Source organism: Tachypleus tridentatus, chromosome 3 (genome assembly GCF_004210375.1).
Source record: "Tachypleus tridentatus isolate NWPU-2018 chromosome 3, ASM421037v1, whole genome shotgun sequence".
Classification (NCBI taxonomy): domain Eukaryota; kingdom Metazoa; phylum Arthropoda; class Merostomata; order Xiphosura; family Limulidae; genus Tachypleus; species Tachypleus tridentatus.
The window spans coordinates 89,159,469-89,182,406 of NC_134827.1; the positions used below are offsets into that span (position 1 = coordinate 89,159,469).

General features: G+C 34.3%; 1 protein-coding gene across 1 annotated transcript in view; it reads right to left on the bottom strand.

The window, feature by feature from the left end:
- LOC143245913 (MFS-type transporter SLC18B1-like) overlaps positions 1–8,324 on the bottom strand; it is a 58,832-nt gene extending 50,508 nt beyond the window's left edge. The window contains exons 1-2 of the mRNA XM_076492167.1: positions 8,156–8,324; positions 2,440–2,794 (exon numbers count right to left, since the gene is read on the bottom strand). Of these exons, the coding sequence (XP_076348282.1) occupies positions 2,440–2,739 (300 nt within the window). The 5' untranslated portion in view covers positions 2,740–2,794; positions 8,156–8,324. The remainder of the gene's footprint in view (positions 1–2,439; positions 2,795–8,155) is intronic.
- Positions 8,325–22,938: the final 14,614 nt, after the last annotated feature.

The window sequence follows — 22,938 nt, forward strand, 5'->3', positions numbered from 1 at the left end:
AACTTTTAGATAATGCTTTTAGTGTCTGTTGAGACGTTGTACATAAAACATTTTTCGGTCAAATTCTTCATTTCGTTTATATCTATTCTCTTATAGCTTATTTCTTATGGGCTACATGATGTTCATTTCCTTCTGTTTCTCATTTTTCATTCAATTTGTTTACAGTTGTTTATTACAGATTATATAACATTTCTACTGTAATTACCGTTATCTATTTTTGTTCCTCTGCTTACTGAAAATGGAATTGTAAAGATTCTGAAACGTCTAACAAATGATTCGTGTAATTACGTTCTTTGTTTTTCTTTATTATTTAAATACTTTTTTCCAAAAAATGAATCGATTATTCATGTACTTCTACGACGATAGGGAAATGATTATCACAAAACTTATAGGACTATTAAAAAATTGGAAAACAAAACAAACGAACAAAATAAATATTTACATCAGTTTTTTTAACACAATACAACTCTGTCATTAACATCGAAGTTTCTTCAATTCAGTTGTTAATCGAAGCCCTCAAAACGCAATAGTGAAAAATATATCCGTGAAAAAGACAGACAAATGTTCAGTCGAAACAAGTATTATGTTCCACTATCAATAAAATTCTTCCTTGTGTTTATAAATCATTGTTTGCTTACCTATTATACCATGGTTGTTAAAAGCACTCATTTGATGAAGAACTTAGATTGAAATCCCGACACAAGTATTATTTCTCATGAAAACACGGTTTATTTTCAACTGCATTGCACTCCCCAAATTCATATCATTGCTGGACTTCAACCTCATTATTAACCTTATCAAACGGAATAACGAGAGGAAAACTGTTAGAAACGAACACGTACATTGTGTTAAATTAAAACAAGCAGCATAGTTCATAGTCAAGTCTCCCCTGACCATGTTACCTTCAACTATAGTAACATCACTATAAGTAGTAATCAGAAAACTGCACCAGCCTCGTGACTGGATTTATCTGTATCATCATCAAAACTCTGCTACGCCAATTATTTATATTCCCAGGAACCTTCGTACCGGAAATTAAAAATATATACGTTTTTTTTGTTTTTATTTTAAGAGTAATGTTAATCAAGCTTATGATTTGCTTACTATTAAGTTGGAAAATATAGAACTCTCCATTTTCTATAACTATAACACCCGGTGGACACCCTCTAATTTGAAACTCGAAGAACTGAAAAATGTTCAAGCAGTGAAAAAATCATAATCATTCGAACGATAAAAAGGAAATCGAGTTGTTATTCTAAACAAAACTATGTTTTAAAATTCCTTGGCATTCTTATGATCGCACTTAGTTCAAACTTATAAATAAAGAATCATTGTTCCATACTTTACAATTCGAAAAAAACTCGGTTTTCTGACGAACTTAAGCAATAAAAGTATTATTTCTGATTGTCACTACGTATTATCATTTATCTCAGGCAAACCTCCAATTTATTATATTACGTTTTATAATTGAAATAGACTAAAACTGAGTTAAATTGTTATTTAGAGTTAGAAGTTAATTAAATGTCGATATGCATCAAATTTATAATATCTGTCAACAAGATTATTACACACAGTTTATAATTACAAATATATTTTAATATACAAAAAATAATACAATTTATAATAGTGGTTATTGCAAATAATGATTTATATAAAAACGTTTTACAAGCTTACATACAATATTGAGTTTTCTATCTGGTCTGAAATTGGATATCTTATCGAGGGTTCACGATGAGCGAATTAATTTTGAGTTGATAACGGGTAACTAGCTAGCTCTGCGTCGAGTTTTTCACCGATGAAGTTATATAATGTTTTAGCAGTGTAAGACCAGGGGAAAGGCAGCTAGTCATCACGACCCACCGCCAACTCTTGAGCTACTCTTTTACCAACGAATAGTGGGATTGATCGTCACATTATAACGCCCCCACGGGTGAAAGGGCGAGCATGTTTGGTGTGACGGGGATTCGAACCCGCGACCCTCGAATTATGAGTCGAGTGATAGGAACATAACTGACCGAGATGTGTGAAAGCATCAAACATTCTGAAACATGTACTTGTTTGTAGTGACAATCATCTTGTAACCACTGGATGGTTTCAAATCATCTTAAACTGCATAAAATTATTATTTATTACAAATTAAAGAAACATTACCCATAAGATATTTAAATCTGGAACTAAATTAGTGATTTTTTTTCGGCGTGTAATTAAAGTATGTTTAAAAGATTAACTGAACGTCTTATTAAATTTTGTTTGACAGTAAGTACACATGAAGATCATTCTTCTATTAGGTGAAGTTGTTTTACTTAAAACCATAAGTGCTTTTAAGTACACATTTTTTATGAAATTGGTTAAGACAAAAATCATTGGCAGTATAGGAACGTCTGCTATTTGCATATAAAACTTAATTTTAAGTTTAGTTTATATTTAGTTGTCACTCACCTGTCTCGGAAAAAATGGAGCTTGTAAAGAAACGCATGCAGCTATGCAGAAATTCCCATAGCACAAAGTGGCAAGAATATAGAACTGCTGTTTACAAAATGAACTGATTTTCAGTTTTTTTGCCACAGTTGTATTTTTTTCCCCTGTACTTTCTCCATGCTTTTCGTTCCTCCCAGTTCCAGAAGATGGTGTTTTATCTGTGTGCAAACTTACAGAAGCGAATTTGTGTTTTGTTTTTTGCGGCTTCGTACTGAAATATTGTGAATGCTCGATTGAAGACGGGTTTTCCTTTCTCGGCATTGTTGATTTAACAGGTACGTTATACCACAAATTAATCTCTTTAGCGCTTCGTGTTCTGAAAAAATTAACAAAAAAAGAAGTACTAGAAATACTGATTAATTGATATGAAAAGCATCTGACCCATCGAAATTACGAAAAAAATGTTATATATTTTTTGTTCGAAAACTAAGTTATTGTACTGAAGAAAAATGATAAGAAAACTTGAATTTTTTTGTACGTATGTAAATATTAAAGCAAAATACATTTATTTTGGCTAAGGACCTATCGTCCGACAACATGTAGCTATATCATTCTTCGTGACAGAACCCAGAATGTGAGTTTTTCATTAGTGAGAGTCAGGAGAATAAATTATGCGTCATCCTTGTATTTGTCCTTAGTTGCTTCGTTAATTTAAGCTCGCAGTGAGAAAATGGTAGTTAACATCAAACGAAACTAATAAAAAAGTGATGACTAATTGAAATAATAAACCAATTTACTGTAGCCGACATAATTATTGTAAAAATCAAACTATGTGAAGGTTGTGATTTTTCCACATGAATTGGCTTACAAAAAAAAATGCGATAGATAATTCTTCAATCTTTACGTTTATCATTCAGCACAAAAGAAGTCTATACAGAACACATAATAATAGCGAATTTCTATGACTAGCAATTAAGAAGTTTTAGATCTATGAAACAACAAATATGAACGGAAGGAAGCTATTAGAATTCATAGAAGAAAAAAATGTGGTATTACTAAACAATAAAACACTGACGTATACATCATACGAGTAAGGAAACAGTATGTTTATGTTCCCTCGATATAACCCAAAAATTTGTAAAATTTAGAATAGAACAAGGTGTTTATAGCGAACACTTGCTAATCTGGAATGTCTTTAAATTCATCCTCCATAAAAATAATCCCTACGAAACCGAAAAATATAATTATAAAAAATGCAAACTGGGACAAATATAAATTACTACTAGATAAACAACTACAAAAAACATACTAGATACTCTACTACAAAAAAAAAACATACCAGATCAACTACTACAAAAAACATACTGGATCAGCTACTACAAAACACATACTAGACCAACTACTACAAAAACATACTGGATCAACTACTACAAAAACATACTGGATCAACTACTACAAAAACATACTGGATCAACTACTACAAAAACATACTAGATCAACTACTACAAAAACATACTAGATCAACTACTACAAAAACATACTAGATCAACTACTACAAAAAACATACTAGATCAACTACTACAAAAAACATACTAGATTTATTACTTCAAAAAACATACAAGATCAACTACTACAAAAACATACTGGATCAACTACTACAAAAACATACTAGATCAACTACTACAAAAACATACTAGATCAACTACTACAAAAACATACTAGATCAACTACTACAAAAAACATACAAGATCAACTACTACAAAAAATATTATCTTTACAGTCACGAATCAAACGGATATTGTTTCATACTATCAACCATTATCAAATGCCTCACCAAAATAATCAAAGAAACAATACCTACACAAAAATACTTAACAATGAATGGCACATGGCAATTACACACAGTGCAAATGGTGTGCCCACAACTAAATCACAAAACAGATCCGAAACAAATCTGGACTCATCTGATACCATTCAGATATGAATACTCTACTCATTTTTAAAACTAAGCAAACCAGTTTGTAAGAAAGGCAAAGAATTGAACAAACCATTTTTTTCCAATAATTATAAGTAACATTAAAACAAAAAAACTACAAATGAAACAACGACTACACAACAGCAAATATCATAAAAAAAAATAACAGTAACAAAAGTTCAACCACAACAAAGAACAAAGCTCCAGAAGAAGATAGCATACAAGTAATACTCCTTTACAAGGGTATTATAAGTTTTAAACTTATAATTTAAATCAGGATACATCCCAGTTTTTTGTAAGCAATTAAGCAAACCAAATATTTATTGTCCAGTCACCGTTACCATCAAAATAGGAAAAAAATATTAAAAAGAATAATCAATAACAGACTATTCACATTTCTCGAAATAACTTCTAAAATTACCCGAAGAACAAAATAGATTCAGAAAGTTCAAACAGACAACTGGCCATCTAGTCAGACTCAGAGAATCTATAACAAAGAAAAATGCATTGTCGCATGTTTTCTCGTTATCAAGAAATCATTCTACACAGAATAACATAATGGTCTGAGGTTCTATATCTCGGAACTGGAACTTCCGTGAGGTATAATTCACTGGGAAGCAGAAAATACAAAATAGATGCAAAAGAAACCTTCTTTGAACCTTCTATTCCAGAGACAGATGCCCCACAGGGAGAGGTGGTTAGCCCCATTCTATTCATCATATACATAAAAAGTATGCCCATAAACGATCCAAGTCATGGGTATTCGTCGCAGTTAATAGATAATGTAGCGCTTTAAAAAGGTGCTCCCACCCCATCTATCACAGCTACAAATATCCAACCACAATTATATAGAATGCCAGAATACTGCCATAAATATCGTATCAAGATCAATGCATTTAAGAAACAATTAGTCATTTTTGCAAAATTAACTGAATACAAAAGAAAATTGCCAGAACTATGTATAAATGAAGAACTTCTCCAGGTTAAAACATCAGCTAAATTCTTAGGTCCACCATATGACACAAAATTAACTTGGATTGAACACATAAATATTATAAAAACCAAAGTTTGGTAGTAAACGAACTATTCAAGGAGTCTAACAGGTAAAAACAGCTACCAGTAATAAAACAGGAAGCACCAACATGGATAACTACAGCACTAAAACAAATTAAAAGTAAATTACAAACACTACAGAAAACACTGCTTACAACAGCATACAGAGTGTCTAAATCAACTTCATGAGCATTTATACACAAATATGAAAACACTAACTGATAAATTATTTCGCGAAAAACTGGTAAAGGAATGATTTACTACGTGAACTCGGCCGTTTCTGCACACATGATGAAAAGTTTGTTTGTTTTTGAATTTCGCGCAAAGCTACTCGAGGGCTATTTGCGCTAGCCGTCCCTAATTTAGCAATGTAAGATAAGAGGGAAGGCAGCTAGTCATCATCACCCACCGCCAACTCATGGGCTACTCTTTTACTAACGAATAGTGGGATTGACCGTTACATCATAACGTCCCTACGGCTGAAAAGACGAGCATGTTTGGCGCGACGGGTATGCGAACCCGCGACCCTCGGATTACGAGTCGCACGCCTTAACACGCTTGGCCATGCCGGGCAAGTGATGAAAAGTAGGACTAAACACTTCTCTCCCTTTTATATTTATATTAGAAGTAAAAATAAATTATGAACAATGAAAACTGGACAAAAATATTATTTATAATTTTAATTTACAATGAAAATATTAAAATATGGTTTATATAAGTATATACCCTTGCCGAAACTTAAAATTATTAAAAATTGCGAAAAATATGACTGGAACTTTCGTGTGGTGTGGAATTCACCACAATCAAATACAATGCACTTGTATTTAACACATGAATATCAGTATATATATATATAGTTATCGATATGGACTTGGCCCTGCGAAGGGTAAGATTAAAATGTTAGACTGTCTAAACTCTGACCCTCTTATTGTAATTAAATAAATATTGAACAGATATCAGTCAAGTGCAGGAGGAAGAAAGAGGTCTTCAAGAACTCTACCTAAACCAACAACAAGAGAACAAGAGTAGCGATATCAATAGAATGTTTATTGAGACTTTAAGCTACATATGCACAAACTGTAATTCACAGATAAACATTTATTGACATTTGACCTGTCGTTATCTGAAAACAGCAGAAACCAAGCAAGCGTTTTCCAACTACACGTAAATACAAAAATACAGCACAACAAAGCGAATATTATGTTAGTTTTAAAGTATTATTTCTAATTACTACCTACAACTACTATAGGTCTTTTCTAGTCCACTAGAAGTAATAATTTTTATAATCTGCTGAGGTATGTACTAAAACAGAAGTTCTACATTTTCACTGGCAATATTTGTGCACTCAATGATATTTATGAATAATCAACAATAGCAATAGCTACGTTTTATAAAATTACATTTTAAGTTATTTCGAAGATTGCGGTGTTATACTTGGCACTTACATAATGTTCATATTCTGACAAAAAATATGCAAAACTATTTAATTAAGTTTGCTATACTGACGAAACTGCAAGATTTAATTATTTAAATGACTTGTTGGTTTTCAGTATATTAACTCATGTCACAACTATTTTAAGGAGTAGTTGTAATATACCTTCTTGGTATTTCATTTGGGCTTATACAATGATCCTGTCACGAAAATGGCATTTTGTGACTAAAAAAATTTGTGTAATCGTCTTTACTTCTGGAATATTCTAGCATAACATAAAGTTAAATAACTAAAGTAGTTCGGTACCTAATTGTAGATGAAACATTACTGATATAATACTTCTCATAGTAATTTTATCAGATAATGGAACTCATCCGCATAAAAACCTTAACATAAGCTGCTTTACTTTTTTATAGATTAAGAGCTGAATACTCCAAACTCAGCATAGTAACAAGTACTTTTAGATTCATAATATGCAAAAAGAAAGTAGTTCCAGATTTTTACCAAAAACGACTTGACTTTTTCTAATATATAAATTGAAGCCATCACTTACAAAATAATTAGTATACAAAAGGCTAGTATAATATAGTATATTTTGTGTTAATAAGAATTAACTCCCGATCACAACAGAATATGCACTTAAAATGATCTCCTAACTTATTGCACAACGTATTACAAAATTCCATCAAAATCTTATTAAAAAAAAGTGTTTTTAAAAACCTAAATACCTTAGTAAATTTTAGCTATAGTAGCTAAAATTTAGCTACAGTAAATAGCATTTTTTCTTTAAGCCTAAATCAGTTAGAAAGTGTGTTATTTCTTCTGATAAAGCCGTAATTTCAAAATGTTGGCTCAAGTAAAACCAGTTATCTTTTCTGGAGTAATAGGTCTTATAACAGGCTTCATTTATCATTTTAACAATGAATACAACTCTCCAGGCTGCACTATAAATTCACAAAATGGTCAGTAGCTGCAAAAATTTGCTTATACAAAATTAGCAGAATATGTATATCCATATATTTCGAACTGAAATCCACATTATCAGTGAAAGGTTCAATAACATATGACTTTTAAAACATTTGCACTGAATCTAACACATTTGTTTTAGGTACTTTTGTATTTTTATACCAACGAGAATAATGGATTTCATTCAAACCAATCAGATATGTATATATTTATATATATCTTGTCACATAACACAACAAAAACTGGAAAGGAATTATTTTTCATAACTAATACACTTAAAAACTGTCATAAAAAGTTTTGCTCTTAAATACCTTTTATCAATTCCTTCGAGAACTTTAGAATAAGAAAATTCTATCCAACCTCTTTCAACATACTAGTCCCTGAAAATATTTGATCAACAACTTGAAAGAATGCAGCTCTAAAAGAATGCACTAAAAAACTTGCACCTTTCTACGTTAACATAACTTAGACTTTTAACTTGAAGGTACTATCAACCACATGGAAGCTTATCTAGCGAGCTATTGGCTGAACCTTATCAGTAATCTCCACGTGGAAACAGCCTAAAGACATATTCATTATACAGGGTGTTCGGAAAGTCACTGTGTACTTATATACTCTTCAAAAAAAAAGCGCAAAAGGGATATTTTTTATTTTAAAGAGAAATATATGTAATAACGTTACAAGCTCAAAGTATGTGATGTTACACGTGTTAAGGCACTAATTGTCAGACTAAAATGACAATAAAAGTTGTGCACTTTGAAAACTGAGGAAAACAACAGATTTTTCGCCAAAACGCATTCGTGTCCAATAAATTTGTTTGAGAGATCTGCATGTTCTGCAAGTGCAACATGTGCAAAATCCCTATAAAAGTGACGGGTTCTCGGTTTCCATAGCTCAGTGTTAAGCCACCGACACGCAATACAGTTACGCCAAGACTGACTGAAGCACAACGCCATTGGTCGCTTGGAAGCAGGCGAATCTCGATCAGATGTTGCCAGAGCTGTGTGTGTCCACCCAATCACCATCACAAGGCTATGGAATCGTCACCAACAACATGGATCAACTCGTGACCGTCCACGATCTGGCAGACCTCGTGTGACCACGCCTGCACAAGATCGCTACATCCGGTTACGTCACCTTCGGGATAGGACCACCACTGCGACGTCTACTGCCTCAACTATGGCAGGACTGCGTAGGATTTCCGATCAGACCGTACGCAACCGTCTACGTCTCTACGAAATGCAGGAATACGACCTCGACGTACAGTCAGAGGCGTCATCCTCACCCAGCAACATCGTCAAGCACGGCTTGAGTGGACTCGGGCACATCGGGTATGGCCTAATCGACGATGGAGGCATGTTTGGTTCAGCGATGAATCACGTTTTATGCTTCGTAGGCAGGATGAAAGAACCCGTTTTTTATCGTCGCCGAGGTGAACGTTTTGCAGCAAACTGTGTGCAGGATGTTGATAGATATGGTGGTGGCAGCGTCATGATGTGGGCTGCCTTCGCCTACAATGTCAGAACAGACCTTTTGCACATCCGAGGGAATCTTACGGCTCAACGATACGTCGACGAGATTCTTAGGCCCCATATGCAACCCATCATGGTGAACGTCAACGACGTTTTTCAACATGACAACGCCCGTCCTCACACAGCCCGACTCACCACTGTCTTTTTGAGACACCACAACATCAACTTTCTTCCCTGGCCCTCCAGATCACCAGATTTAAACCCCATCGAACATCTTTGGGACGAGTTGGACCGACATCTGCGACGGCGACAACCTCAACCGCAGGCTCTACCTCAGCTTGCAGCAGCTTTGCAGGCTGAGTGGACAGCCATTCCACAGGATTTGATTCGTCATCTCATCGCTTCCATGGGTAGGAGATGCCAAGCAGTTATTGATGCTCACGGGGGGAAATACTCGTTATTGACGTTGAGTGACGTTAAACTTCAACTAGTGAGCGTGGACTTCGCCTTTGCAGACTTTGGATGCTCAGCAGTGAATGTGCAAAGTTTCACACATGTCATACAGAACTACCCGGAATAAACTTGTTAACAATTTGTCTCAAATTTTTCCTTTTGCGTTTCTTTTTTTGAAGAGTATATATTTATTAACAGACATGTTTCAATATAGAATACAGGAGGTTTGTTTGTTTGTTTTTAAAATTTCTCACAAAGCTACTCGAGGGCTATCTGTGCTAGCCGTAAAAGTGTTGGGACAAACTCAAAAATTAGATTTCAAACTACTTTCAAGACGTTCACATCGCCACGTGTGTCTGCCACTATCAAAACAGGATATTTATATTGTAAGTTTAGGCTAAATATTCCAAGCCCTCTCCGATTTTTTCAGTGCAAGAGATTCGGACGTTCAAAGATCTATTGTCGTGGAACTTTAATGTGTACTCGTTGTGGTGGCAATAAACACGACGCCTACAAATGCGAACTTGAATCATACTGTGTCAACTGTAGTGGTTCATACCCCTCTTACTTTCGTTCTTGCCCTAAGTTGGTGGTTGGATCAGAAAGAGGACAACGTATGGAGACTACAAATAATATCTGTTATCCAGAGGCTCTGAAATTAATGTCTCACACTCCATCTTAGACACACGCTGCTGCACTCTGTTCCACCGCTACAGTGAGAAGGCAAACAGATCTCTCCATGACTCCAACAGAGTAATTTTTAAATCACCTCAAGAGTCTTTTGTCCTTCATGATTAAGAGAGTAGACGAAGCAGTGTTTACTCACATTTCTGTTCCCATTACTTCTTCCGGTGGCTCCCATGATCCACTTCCTTTGGCTCCCAGTATTAACGTTTCCTCGGGTCTATCTTCTTCTCCAGCCCCGAGATGCAGAACGATCATTTGTTCACACTCCTAGTCGCTGGAATCTTATTCCAATAACAGAGACCTGCCAAATCGACCCAGGACAGGATCCATGGATGTCGATAGACCTTGTTCTAATAAGGAGAATAAAGAAAAAAGACGTGGTCAAAAACAGAAAGGGTCTCCACCCAATTGGTCTACACATAAGTAAAAATGGCCACTTTGATACAGTGGAACTGTTAAGGTTTACGTTCTGATCTGGATGACATCAAAGCACTAATTGCTTCCTATCATCCTATGTGTCTTTCTTTACAGGAAACATTTCTGAAACCTGATGATACAGTTACCTTTAGGCAGTTTTTTTATACAGAAATGACAGGTTGTATGATGGACGAGTGCAAGGAGTGGTGACACTGCTGGTCAATCAGCATGTTCCTGTCCTGTCTTTGCCACTTGACACACCCTTGGAGACCGTAGCAATTCGTGTTTCCTTGGGTCGTACTATCTCTATTTGCTCTCTCTACTAGAGACCTACGATCAATCAGACCTCGATTCTCTCACTGAACAGTTGTCAGCTTCCCTTCTAATCCTGAGGGAATTTAATGAACATAATCCCCTCTGAGGAGGTGCTGATATTGACGAGAGAGGTCGCTATATAGATTATATGCTCTTGGACCATAACCTGTCTTTCTTCAGTACTGGTTCTTATGCTTATTTTCATGCAGTTAGTCAGTCTTTTACTGCTATAGGTCTTTCTATTTGCTCCCCTTCACTTTTCACTTACTTTTCTTGGAGAATCAACGGTAATTCACGGGACAGTGATCATTTTCCTATCATTTTGAGAGAGACTGGCCGTGGTCGATGCCACCCGACCCGCGTGCCTCGGTGGAAGATAGACCAAACTAATTGGCCCTTTTTCACTGCTCTCTTTGAATTTGATCTTCCCATCGTCTGTAAATTATCGATAGATGACTGTATGACAGCAGTAACTGACTGTATTGTCCAAGCAGCTTCTTAATCTTTAACTAAAACTTCGACACGGTATCCTCGACTGTGGTGGAATCCTGCTTGCCACATAGCACAGAAGGCTCAGAAATGGGCCTGATATACCGTTGTAGATATCCCACGCTTTCGAACTGCATTGATTTTCAGCAAGCCCGTGCACATGCTCAACAGGTCAGACTTCAATGCCAGAAGAAATCTTGGATTACATTCACAACCACCATCTCTTCTACCACCATTTTCAATATCATATGGAACAAGATTCCGATGGCCAGGAAGTTGCTGATGCCCAGAGCATCGTCGATACTTTCGGCGAAAGCTTTTGCCAGTTATCTCGCACTTACACTTCATCCTTCACCTTCTTATCCATCAAGACTCAAGCAAAGCAATCGCCTCTTTCCTTTCTGGTTGATCGTCTTCATGACTATAATCGCCACTTTACACTGGTGGAAATCAAGTTGGCTCTTCATCAGTCTGGCAGTACATCAGTCAGATCCAATGGCATGCACTACGAGATGTAATTCGTATTGCGAGAAACCAATTTGAAGTAAAAACGTATCTCAGGACTGCTGCTATGGGTATTAAAACTTTTACTAACAAAGCAGAGAACAAACCTTTCGGCCTTCTTACGTCATCTTCAGGTTAACAAAGTAAACGACTTTTGTTGTTGTTTTGAATTAATTACAAAGCTACACAATGGGCTATCTGTGCTCTGCCCACCACTGGTATCAAAACCCGGCTGAGCTACTGAATACTATAGAATTTGACAAAGAACGTTTATAGATTTCGAAAATTATAATCCGTTCGACTTCAGTGAATTAACTTTGGAAGTTAACATTTATTCTAGCATTTCTACAAAGACATTAGATATTGTCGTCAGAGAAGGCTTACTTAAGCTTCAAGCAAGCTAGTCGTCAAAAGAAGTGACAGTTGTGTGAACAAAGAATTAATTCGCTTTCTGTGAACGTCAATAAAAGATTCAGTTGCAGACCAGATAAAAACTCAGTACTGTTTGTAAGTTTATCAAACTCTTGTATGTAAACCATTATTTGTAATAACCATTATTATAAGTTGTATTGTTATTTGTATATTAAAATATATTTATTTTAAGAAAGAAAACTGTGTGTATCAATCTTGTTCGCAAATATAATAAATTTCATACATATTGACATTCAATTAATATTTAAATTCAAATTAAAGTTTCCAGCTATTTGAAATTTTAATACACACACTTAGTAGTCACTTTATTAGGTACAACTATCTAGTACCAGATAGGATCCCCTTTTTGCCTCCAGAACAGCCTAAATTCTTCATGACACGTATTTAACAAGGTGCTAAAAACATTCCTTAGAGCTTTAGGTCCATTCTGACTCGATAGCATCACGCACTCCTTGCAGATTTGTTGGTCACACATTCATGCTGCGTACCTTCCATTCGACCTCATCCAAAGGTTCTTTACTTGATAGCTGGGGACTGTGCAGGACATTAGAGTACACTTAAGGCACTGTAATGTTCGTGAAATCAGCTTAAGATGATGCGTGCTTTATGACATACGTAGAGCATTATCCTGTTGGAAGTAGCCATTGGAAAACAGGTACACCGTGGCCATAAAGGGACGCACATAAAGTAGCAATGCTTAGGTACGCTGTGGCATTTAAATGATGCTCAATAGGTATTAAGGGTCCTACTATGTGCCAAGAAAACATTTCCTATACCATTACGCCACCACCACCAGCATGTACCGTCGACCCATGGTAGGATGGATCCATGTATTCGTGCTGTTTACGCCAAATTATAGCCCTTCATATCGTAGCAGAAATCGAGATTCATCAGGCCAGGTGACGTTTTCGCAATCCTCGATTATCAAGCTCTGGTGATTCCATGCCCGCTGTAGCTTCATCTTCCTATTCTTAGCTGAAAGGAGTTGAATTCGGCATGGTTTTCTGCTTCTGTAGTTTATCTGCTTTAAGGTTCGATGCGTTGTGCGTTCAGAGATGTCCTTCTGCACATTGTTGTAAAGAGTGATTATTTGGGTATTTGTGACCTTTCTGTCAGCTTGAACGTGTCTGGCCATTCTCCTCTGACCTCTCTCATTAACAAGATGGTTTCACCGACAGAGCTGCCTCTCACTGGATGTTTTTTTTCGCACCATTCCCTGTAAACTCTAGAGACTGTAGTACGTGAAAATACCAGGAGTTCAGCAGTTTCTGAAATGCTGGAACTATCACGTCTGGTACCAACAGTCATTCCACGGTCAAAGTCGTTTAGATCAATGCATCTTCCCCATTATAACGTATGATCAAACAACAACTAATTCGCTATTTAGTTATTTGCGTTAAAAAGCAGGTGTACCTAATAAAATGGCCACTTAGCATAATAAATCGGATACTCGTCCAAGATGAAGTGTAATACGTAACAGCAGAAAAACGTTGTAGCCTCATACATTGAATACTGAACTTTTGTTCACAAGATAAATTTCACATTTGGTCGTCATATTATTGAATAGTAAAAATTTCGTCTTCCCGTAATAAGGCACAGATAGCCCTCGAGTAGCTTTGTGCGAAAATTCAAAACAAACAAACAATCCCGTAATAAGAAATGTACTTTCCACAAAGTAACACTTTAAGACTATATATTTTCATATAATTATTACTAAAGTTACATAGTTTATATACATTCTTTTGGGATTTAATCTTAATTTATACTTTACTGTATTGTTAATGTCTTTTTTAACAGCTAAGCGTTGTTCAGATATCTCAGATTTTTAACATTCAACTTTGTTATTCACTAACTGAATATTAATACGTTGTTTGTTATGAAGCATACACAATACAAAGGACTATCTTTGCTCTGCCCACCACGGATATTGAAACCCGAATTGTAAGTCTGCAGTCATACCTCTGTGCCACCGAGTGGCCTATAAAGAAGTAAAACAATTTAACTGACAATTGACAAGAACAACTTTAACATCTGACAATTGGTGAACCACAGCCAGGATTGTACAATGGTAAGCGGCGATTGAAGTAAGCATGAACAACAACAAAAAGTAGTAAGTCTATATAAACGTAACTGTAGCAGTGAAGAAAATAGCGTAGAAATAACGATATATAACCATATCAACAAATTTCGATAAACAAGTAGAAAGAGAATCTCACCTTGGGTTTAAAGACATTGAGCAACTAGAATTTGTTCATTGGCAACAAAATAGACAAATTAAGAAATAAAAAAGAGAGAAAGACTGAAAAAAAAAATGAGAAAAAAAGAGACTAGAAATAGAGAGAATAAGAGCCCAAATTGAGATTACAAAATCCACACAGTTGAAAGAAGAAGGATCAAAGAATGACAATGGAGTTAGGGCCACCCGGTCCTAGCTGCCCAAACATGATGAACATATAAATGGCATGGATTCTTTCCCTGAGAAATATGAATAATTTACTGAAAGTCAGAACTGTACAAAGTCGACTGAGCAGTCTGTCTCAGTCTACTTCGTACAGAGAAAGATCTACAAGTATATGCAGACTTGACATCATGAGATGTCGTGGATTATAACATGTTAAAAGTGGCTTAATGAAACGATATGAACTTAATAAAGGTTTTCGCTTGAAGTTCAGAGAAGTGAAATCCAATAGTTTATTTCAGTTTGTGGCACATCTGTCACCGAATGGACTAACACGGCAATGTGTGAAAACAGTTTTGAGGAACTGACAGACCTATTAATGTGAGAACAGTTCATGATCATATGTTCGACTGGCATGTCCTGTTCTTAAACTAAAAGGCACCATAAAATGTGGAGGAAATGGTCAAACTGGCAGAACAGTATATGGAAGTTCTTGGAGGTAATATAAGTAACAAGTCTAAACAAATCCAGCTAAATTTGAAACCAGTGATAGCTGACCGAAAGGAAGAGTCTACCAAAGGTAATAAGAAGATTAATATATAAAAGAGATGCTATGTTTGTTATAAAATTGCACATATTGCCAAGAAAAATTGCAAATCTATCACTAACAAACAACAACAAAAACCTCAGCATAAGCAGCTGGAGCTATTTAAAAAGTCATCACTGGCAAGAAAAAGTGGCAGACACTATGAATGCTGGGTTCAGAACAAATAGAATTAAGACAGATTTTCAGATTCAGTATATGAAAAAAGCAGGTAAAACTAATAGTCGACTCAAGTTAGCAAATGGTTTAATAGCGCCGCTAGTGATGGGAGCATGTCTTACTAAAAAGTTTGCAGAAAAAGCCTTTACAAATAAATTAGATCTATTTCATGTTTTCTAAACATTTGCTTAATGATTTATTATAATTGTTTTCGAAATTGAATATTTTTCAAGGGTTCAAAATAAATTATTCTGGAGGTCACAGTAACACTGTAACACCAATTCTAAAGACAATTCTCAGGAGTTACTACCTATTAAGGTTGGTAAACGCTATAATACTGATGCAAATTATGTCATTTTTATCTTATTTGCTGTGAAATTGATCATTATATCATATTATTGTATGAAACTTTTTGTTTTATCTTTCCTTAGAAATTGTTGTTTTTAGTTATTGAAGAATTTTAAAATATGTTTCGTTTTAGTAATTAAACAAGATATGTATACTAATAAATGTCTAATGCTATGAATCAAAAGGTGAACAACCTAGCAAGTCATTTTAAATTATCTTTCTGTACATCACCGTGAATGGAAATTTATTGGGTTATGTTTATATTTTAAATATCATTAAGATCACCTAGGTTACAGTATTATTTTTACGACATAAACTACTATATTGTAGAGTGAAAAAACTTTAGGAATTTACTGAGAACCCTGCAGACTATAATACAAGAATTGTTCATGAGATATTTGAACGTTAAAGATGGCAAGGTGGGTGTAAATTATCGAAATTTATTCAATTATATGTTTTGTATTATATGGTTTCCAAGTTGTTGTTTTTTATTTATATAAACTTCCTTGAGTCGGTAACTTATGATCCTAACACAAAATATCCTGGTAATAAATAAATTAACGAAGGTAGGTCGAACCCAGTGACAATAGAAAGCTTGTTACATGACAGAACAACATCAGCCTTTCCTATCATGATATTTTTCCACACAAGTTGCTCCTTCATGCTATTCAGGAGGTAAGAGGCCAGATCAATGGTTGTTAGGACTCAGACATATCCATTTGGTAGTTAGAGCTTTTCACCAGATGGAAGGAAAACAGTTAGCAAATTGTATTTACTCTTATCCGAACAACATGAGTGAGTCCCTGTTACAAAGTCATGTTTAGTAGCATAATATTATTTGCACCTTGGACTTTGTTAATTGATATATGTACCTATCAAACATGTACCTTTTTCAAAACAAAATGGGTTCAGTAACATCAGTTGTTTCATTCTGAACGGTGTATGAAAGAAATGTGTTTCTTCTTTTTATAAATTGTTTAATTTAACTCCAATAGAGAATTGTCGAAATAAAGGTTTACTGTTACAGAAGATTATCAACTTTCATAAATGTCACTGAAGAGACGTTTTAGGTGAGAGTGAGGTTAAATTATACAAATTAACCTAGGCATCATAGGTGGTGGATTATGTGTTGGGGATCTCAAATGATGGATCTGAAAATGGAATATAGTCAGAATAAATTCAAATCAGGCACAATTTGATAAAAATTATATTTTTTATAATTCCAACAAGACAAGGTTCTGAGTGTTTGGTTCGTTGACTCAAACTGCGCTGATGAGCTTTGAATAAGCGAAACTACAGTACACAGCATCGGGTGGGCCTTTACATCACGTATTTGCCTTCAACTTTACCTTTAGTGAGACAGAAAACAAATCAGTAAGGTATGCATCTATATATAAAACAATTTCTACACGATGAAACTCGAAACCCTACACGAACAGAGACTTCTAATTTAATATGATTATGTTGATTTGCACAATATATGTTTAGAGAACACAAATAAAAACAGAGAGGGATGAACGGAACATTATGTTCGCCGCGAGAAATAGAACCACAGATGTTTGTAATGTAAGTGTGCAAACTAATCTTTACACCACCAGAAGACTGAGAAAAGCTAAAAAAATGTTTATCCAGAACCATACTGACAATCACCGTGGATTTGTAGAACTAGATTTTCGTAATCTACTCTTGAAGTAAAAAAGATAGATTGTAATAAGAAGTTTCCACGAGTTTCATATAAGCTCAAGAACTGCAAGGTTGTGGAAGGTGTAAATGATCAAAGTACTATAGTATATTTACAGTACTGACCTTTTGAAAGTACTAAATATAACATCATTAAAGAACAAGTACTAGAAGAAATTTAAAACAACCATTAATTAATAACACATGTTTTGTAAGAAACTTTGCAGTGTTGTCAAAGAAAACTGTAACAAAATAAGTATAGGAATATATTGAAGAGAATAGAGATACAGCTCGCTGAAGATTGGTACATCTAAATCACTAGTGTTTTATTTGTTAACGATTGGTTAATCAGAATAGCTACTGAAATAATAAAAGCATTAGCTTAGATGACATTTGAATGATTTACAAAAATATCTGAAATTAAATTAAAATGAGAAATCGGACAAACTCAATATTCCATGAGCAAAAAACACAGTAAATTTTGCAAACTTGAAAAGAAGCATCATTCTATTGCCATGTAATTTTTACATCACAAACGGCTGAAAAAAGAACCCTCTGCTAAGCTCAAGAAGGTCATTATATCAGTAACTGAATACAGAAAAAATGCTACACAACAATATAAAACAATAAGATTTGAAAATTGTCATGTAAACTCTTCTGAATCGGAAGAAGTAAAAAAAAAGTGTAATAGTTTGGGTGTTTGAAAAATTGAATCAGCTAAATGTTATAATCAAACTGAAACTAATATCAATAATATTATTAATTTTAATAAGTTAATTTCTTAAAACAATATGTGCATTTCTTAAACAAATCAAGCAAAATTATATAAAATGTGTTTTGATGCTATGTTTACAAAAACTTTTGTCAGGGAGGAAAATATGATCTTCTGGAAGAGATTCTTATCCTGTCAAAAAAGTATGCTTGAATTTCATACTAGTAACAGAAGTACTTCTTTATAAAATTAAGAAAATATATATAGTGGGAATAGAAGTGTTAAAATATAGGTATGCCAGTTGGATGTTTTTTTTTAAACAGATCCATATAAAATGGTTTGATATTCCAAACCTCTAAGTATGAAGGTCTCCACCATTTATAAGTTGCATTAGCATACGATAGTCATTGAAATAAAAGAGAGTGATACACAATCTGTCTTAGAAATGACTTCACAGATTATAGGAATAATTTTGTAATATGTTGATGCTGTTTCACTAAGATTTTCTTTTGAATTCTTCATTATAAAGGTAAAAATAAATATATTTGTATCCTATATTCTTTTTCTTTCGTTCACAGATTCTGACACTGTTGGCATTAATTAGATTCATAAGAACAAAATAGGGCCTATCTTAAACATACTCCTGAATTTCACAAGGATGTAATAGTGAATATCTTATATCAGTCCCACACGAGTCACTCCAATTAACATCACATCAATATGCCCAAAAATTCCAAATTGTTCGTATGAGTTTTAAGATGTAACAGAAATATATATTGCAAAATGAAAGTACGAGAAAATAGTAGCAACATTAATGAATATGATATTGTAATAAATAACAAACTAGTAGAAAACGTAGTTTTTGCATATACCCAGTATCATTTGTGAAATACTAGAATAAAGAGCGTGAAGAGAGTGTAATATTCTGTAAAAGCCAAACAGGTATACTGATTTGTATTACAAAACTGGCATGAAGTAAAAAGACCGTTTAGTCTAGATATTACTTATTTCATGGCATTACACAATGTAAATTTAAACACTATGTTAACGCTTCATTGGTCCTTGTTGACAATTGAATAAGCAAGACCGAGAATACTTATCATTCTTCAAAATTCCCAGGTTGCTGCTTGAATGAACATACTGATCAAAGTAAGATCTTAAATAACTGTCAGATACTTCATGCATTGTCTAAACTATATACAAAGAAGCTAGAAAAGAGATAGTATATGGTACCAGAAGAAACCAATTTAATAGCACTTCACAAATAAGCCTGGATAAATACAGTGTATAATACTATATATTGTGTTTTGTTTTTTTTGTCATTCCATGACACAAAAAGCATATAAGCAGAGAGTTTACGTAAAAACTTTATATGATGCTGGTTGGACTCTCCAAAAATTGCTGCAGACTTGAACTGCCCCCAAGCACTGTAAGGTACAACCTAGATCGTAAAACCGAAACTGGTAAATTTAAAAATGGGAAAGGAAGAGGAATAGCAAAAGGCCTGATGACCATGTTGCAGTTGGTTTATAATCTGCGTTTCATCATTTGAGGACAATTTATTACTTTCTATGAATGACTTCGTATAATTTTCTATAAAGCTTATAATTTTATGTACAGGCGTTTCATAAACTTTGAATGAGAATCTTTTATTTTACCATATTTTTAGTTTCTAGCATAAATATATATATACAAATCAAGAAACCACCAAATAATGAAAGTATTGGTCAAACTCTCTCTTTGTTAATCTGAAGATGACCTAGGAAGGTCGAAACATTGTTCTCTATTTTATTAGTGAAAGTGTTAATACCCATACAAGCCGTCCTGAGATATATATATTGGTGCAACAAATAATAATAAAAATCATCTTTCCTGTTTAACTGGTGTTTTCTTGACAGTCAACTCTCTTAGTAATGATCTGTATCATCTAAGTTTCTGTTTTTATATATTTGTCACAGGAACGTTACTACTCTGTTAAAAAAATATATAAAACACATTTACAAGTACACAAGATAAAGGGATTTTTAGCTCCAGCAATTATTCCTTTAATCTGTTTATTTATAGCTTTATGTAACGCACGAAGCATTCTCTTGATGTTGTGTAATTCTCAGTATCATGATGAATGAATGTAAAGAGACTGTGAGTACAGCATATGAAAGCCATTTATTTATATACCCAATAACAACATCTTTCTCCACGTCACAGTTATAATAATTGATGATATGAAACGGACATGACACAGTAGATTTTAGAAGCTGATCAACCTTAGGACATCCAGAAATTCCAGATTGTAACAAGACTTTCTATATTCTCTTTTTACAAACGATAGTAAAGTTCTCTTTCGATAATTTAGCCACACTTCACAAGTAGGGATAGTCAATATTTCTAGATTTCCAACGAATGCTATGAATATGCTACATCACCAAATTACACTGATTTGATTAGAATCAAATTAGATTAGAATCTGTAAAAATATTTACTTGAAAACGGTTGTATAAACAAAAACTTTATTATATACCCAATGGATAAATATGTTAATACAGGATCTTTAATTGCATATAACTTAATTCATCAGATAAAACCCTTCTACTTCTACAACAGTTTCTGTGATGTTAATCATGTTAGTAAAATTTATTGTGTATATATTTAGTTAAACAATATTTTAAACTTAATAAAAACCTGACGATGATCGAAGAAGGTCAAAACGTTGCTCACTCCTCTACGTAAAATAATTCTCAGCCCAAACGAGCCGTTTTTACATATATATTACATAAATATTTTAAACTTGTTTTGGTACGCGCACTATAATGTTACCTTCCGAAAAAGTTCGGTCCTCAGACAGATTTGTTTAAAGTTTCAAATAGATGAGTAAGTAATGGTTGTGCCATTTGATCCTGATAAGCTTCTTCAAAATATCTGACACGTAAATGAAACATTATTCTTCCGAAAACTTTCAACTGAGATTTGTCTCTTACATTCTCAAGCAGTATAATATATTGAGAATTTAAACCAATAATACGCACTTCTCTATCCTGATGATATAGAGTATGTATAATATAAGTCAGTGTTAATTTCAAATGGTGACTTCCATGTGTAAAAAAGTGAAGACACTTGTTTATTTCCTACACTTTAACTCGTAACATCATTAATGATAAAACATTAGGCATATCAGTCTGTAGATAATCATGAAACGTTTCAGTTAAGCGTTTGACAAAATGAATCATGGAAATGTTTTGCATTATATTTTATACAACGGTCAAAATTCACCATAAAAACCATACAATATTTTTTTAGGAAAAGGATAACTTTCTTCATGATGATAAGTTAAAACTATAGTTAAAAACTGTGATTTACCGCTTCATGTTGAATCTGACACTAAGCATGTAAAATGATGTAGTTGAAGGTTATCCATCTCGAAATCTAATGAGAAAAAATCGCAGTGTGACCTTGTATAGATCATACTTGAGTGGACTTAAAAATCACCCTCAAGGTCCTGCACACATCCTCTCTTCTTAGTCCATAGACTATAACGAAGAGTTAGTTCCATAAGAAAAAAACAGTATCCATACGGAAGGGTGTTAAAAGTCTAAATGAATGATCATTTGATGTGAACTAGATGATAATTCTTCTTTTCTTCTTTGTTGTTAATGGTCTGTGTCTTTAAATTTTTGCAAATTTTCTTATGATTAGTCACTGTCATAGGAGGAGGCTGGAAAGGACTGAATATATTAGTTATCATATAATTGACTGAGGAAAAGTTTAATTTTTCTCTGTTTTACTAATCTTACAACATGACTTTATGTTGTTGCATAAATAACTATAGTTTTTATGGACCTCCACTAGCCTACGATATTATACACTATTCGTCCAGTTCGTCTGTAAACTGTACAACATGATCTCCTATAGGTTGGTCGTTAGATACATCTAAAATGTACACAGTACTGTCTGTATCATAATATCAAACAAACGAACATTCGAGGGCTCTTCAAAAATACGCGGACTGTTTGAATTGCGCGGCTCCAGTTGGTTCCAGGGGAATCCGCTTGGTGTCGCTTGGTTTGCACAAATCAGCTGATTACGACGCCATTTCCCGATTGCAGATATCTTCATTTGTGTATTAGCTACGCGGTTTTATGTGAAGTGCGATTTTTTCGTTTGGCGGATTTCAGAATGAATGACCTGAAGGAGCAACGACTTGCTGTGAAATTTTGTGTTAAACTTGGAAAATCTGCGACTGAAACTTTTGCTATGCTTAACACGGCTTATGGTGATGTTACTATGAAGCGTACGGCATGTTTCAAGTAACATGAACGTTTTAAGGATGGTCGACAGTCCATTGAAGATGATGAGCGTCCTGGACGTCCTTCCACGTCAACTGACGACCCACACGTCGACAAAATCAACACCATGGTGCGGGCAAATCG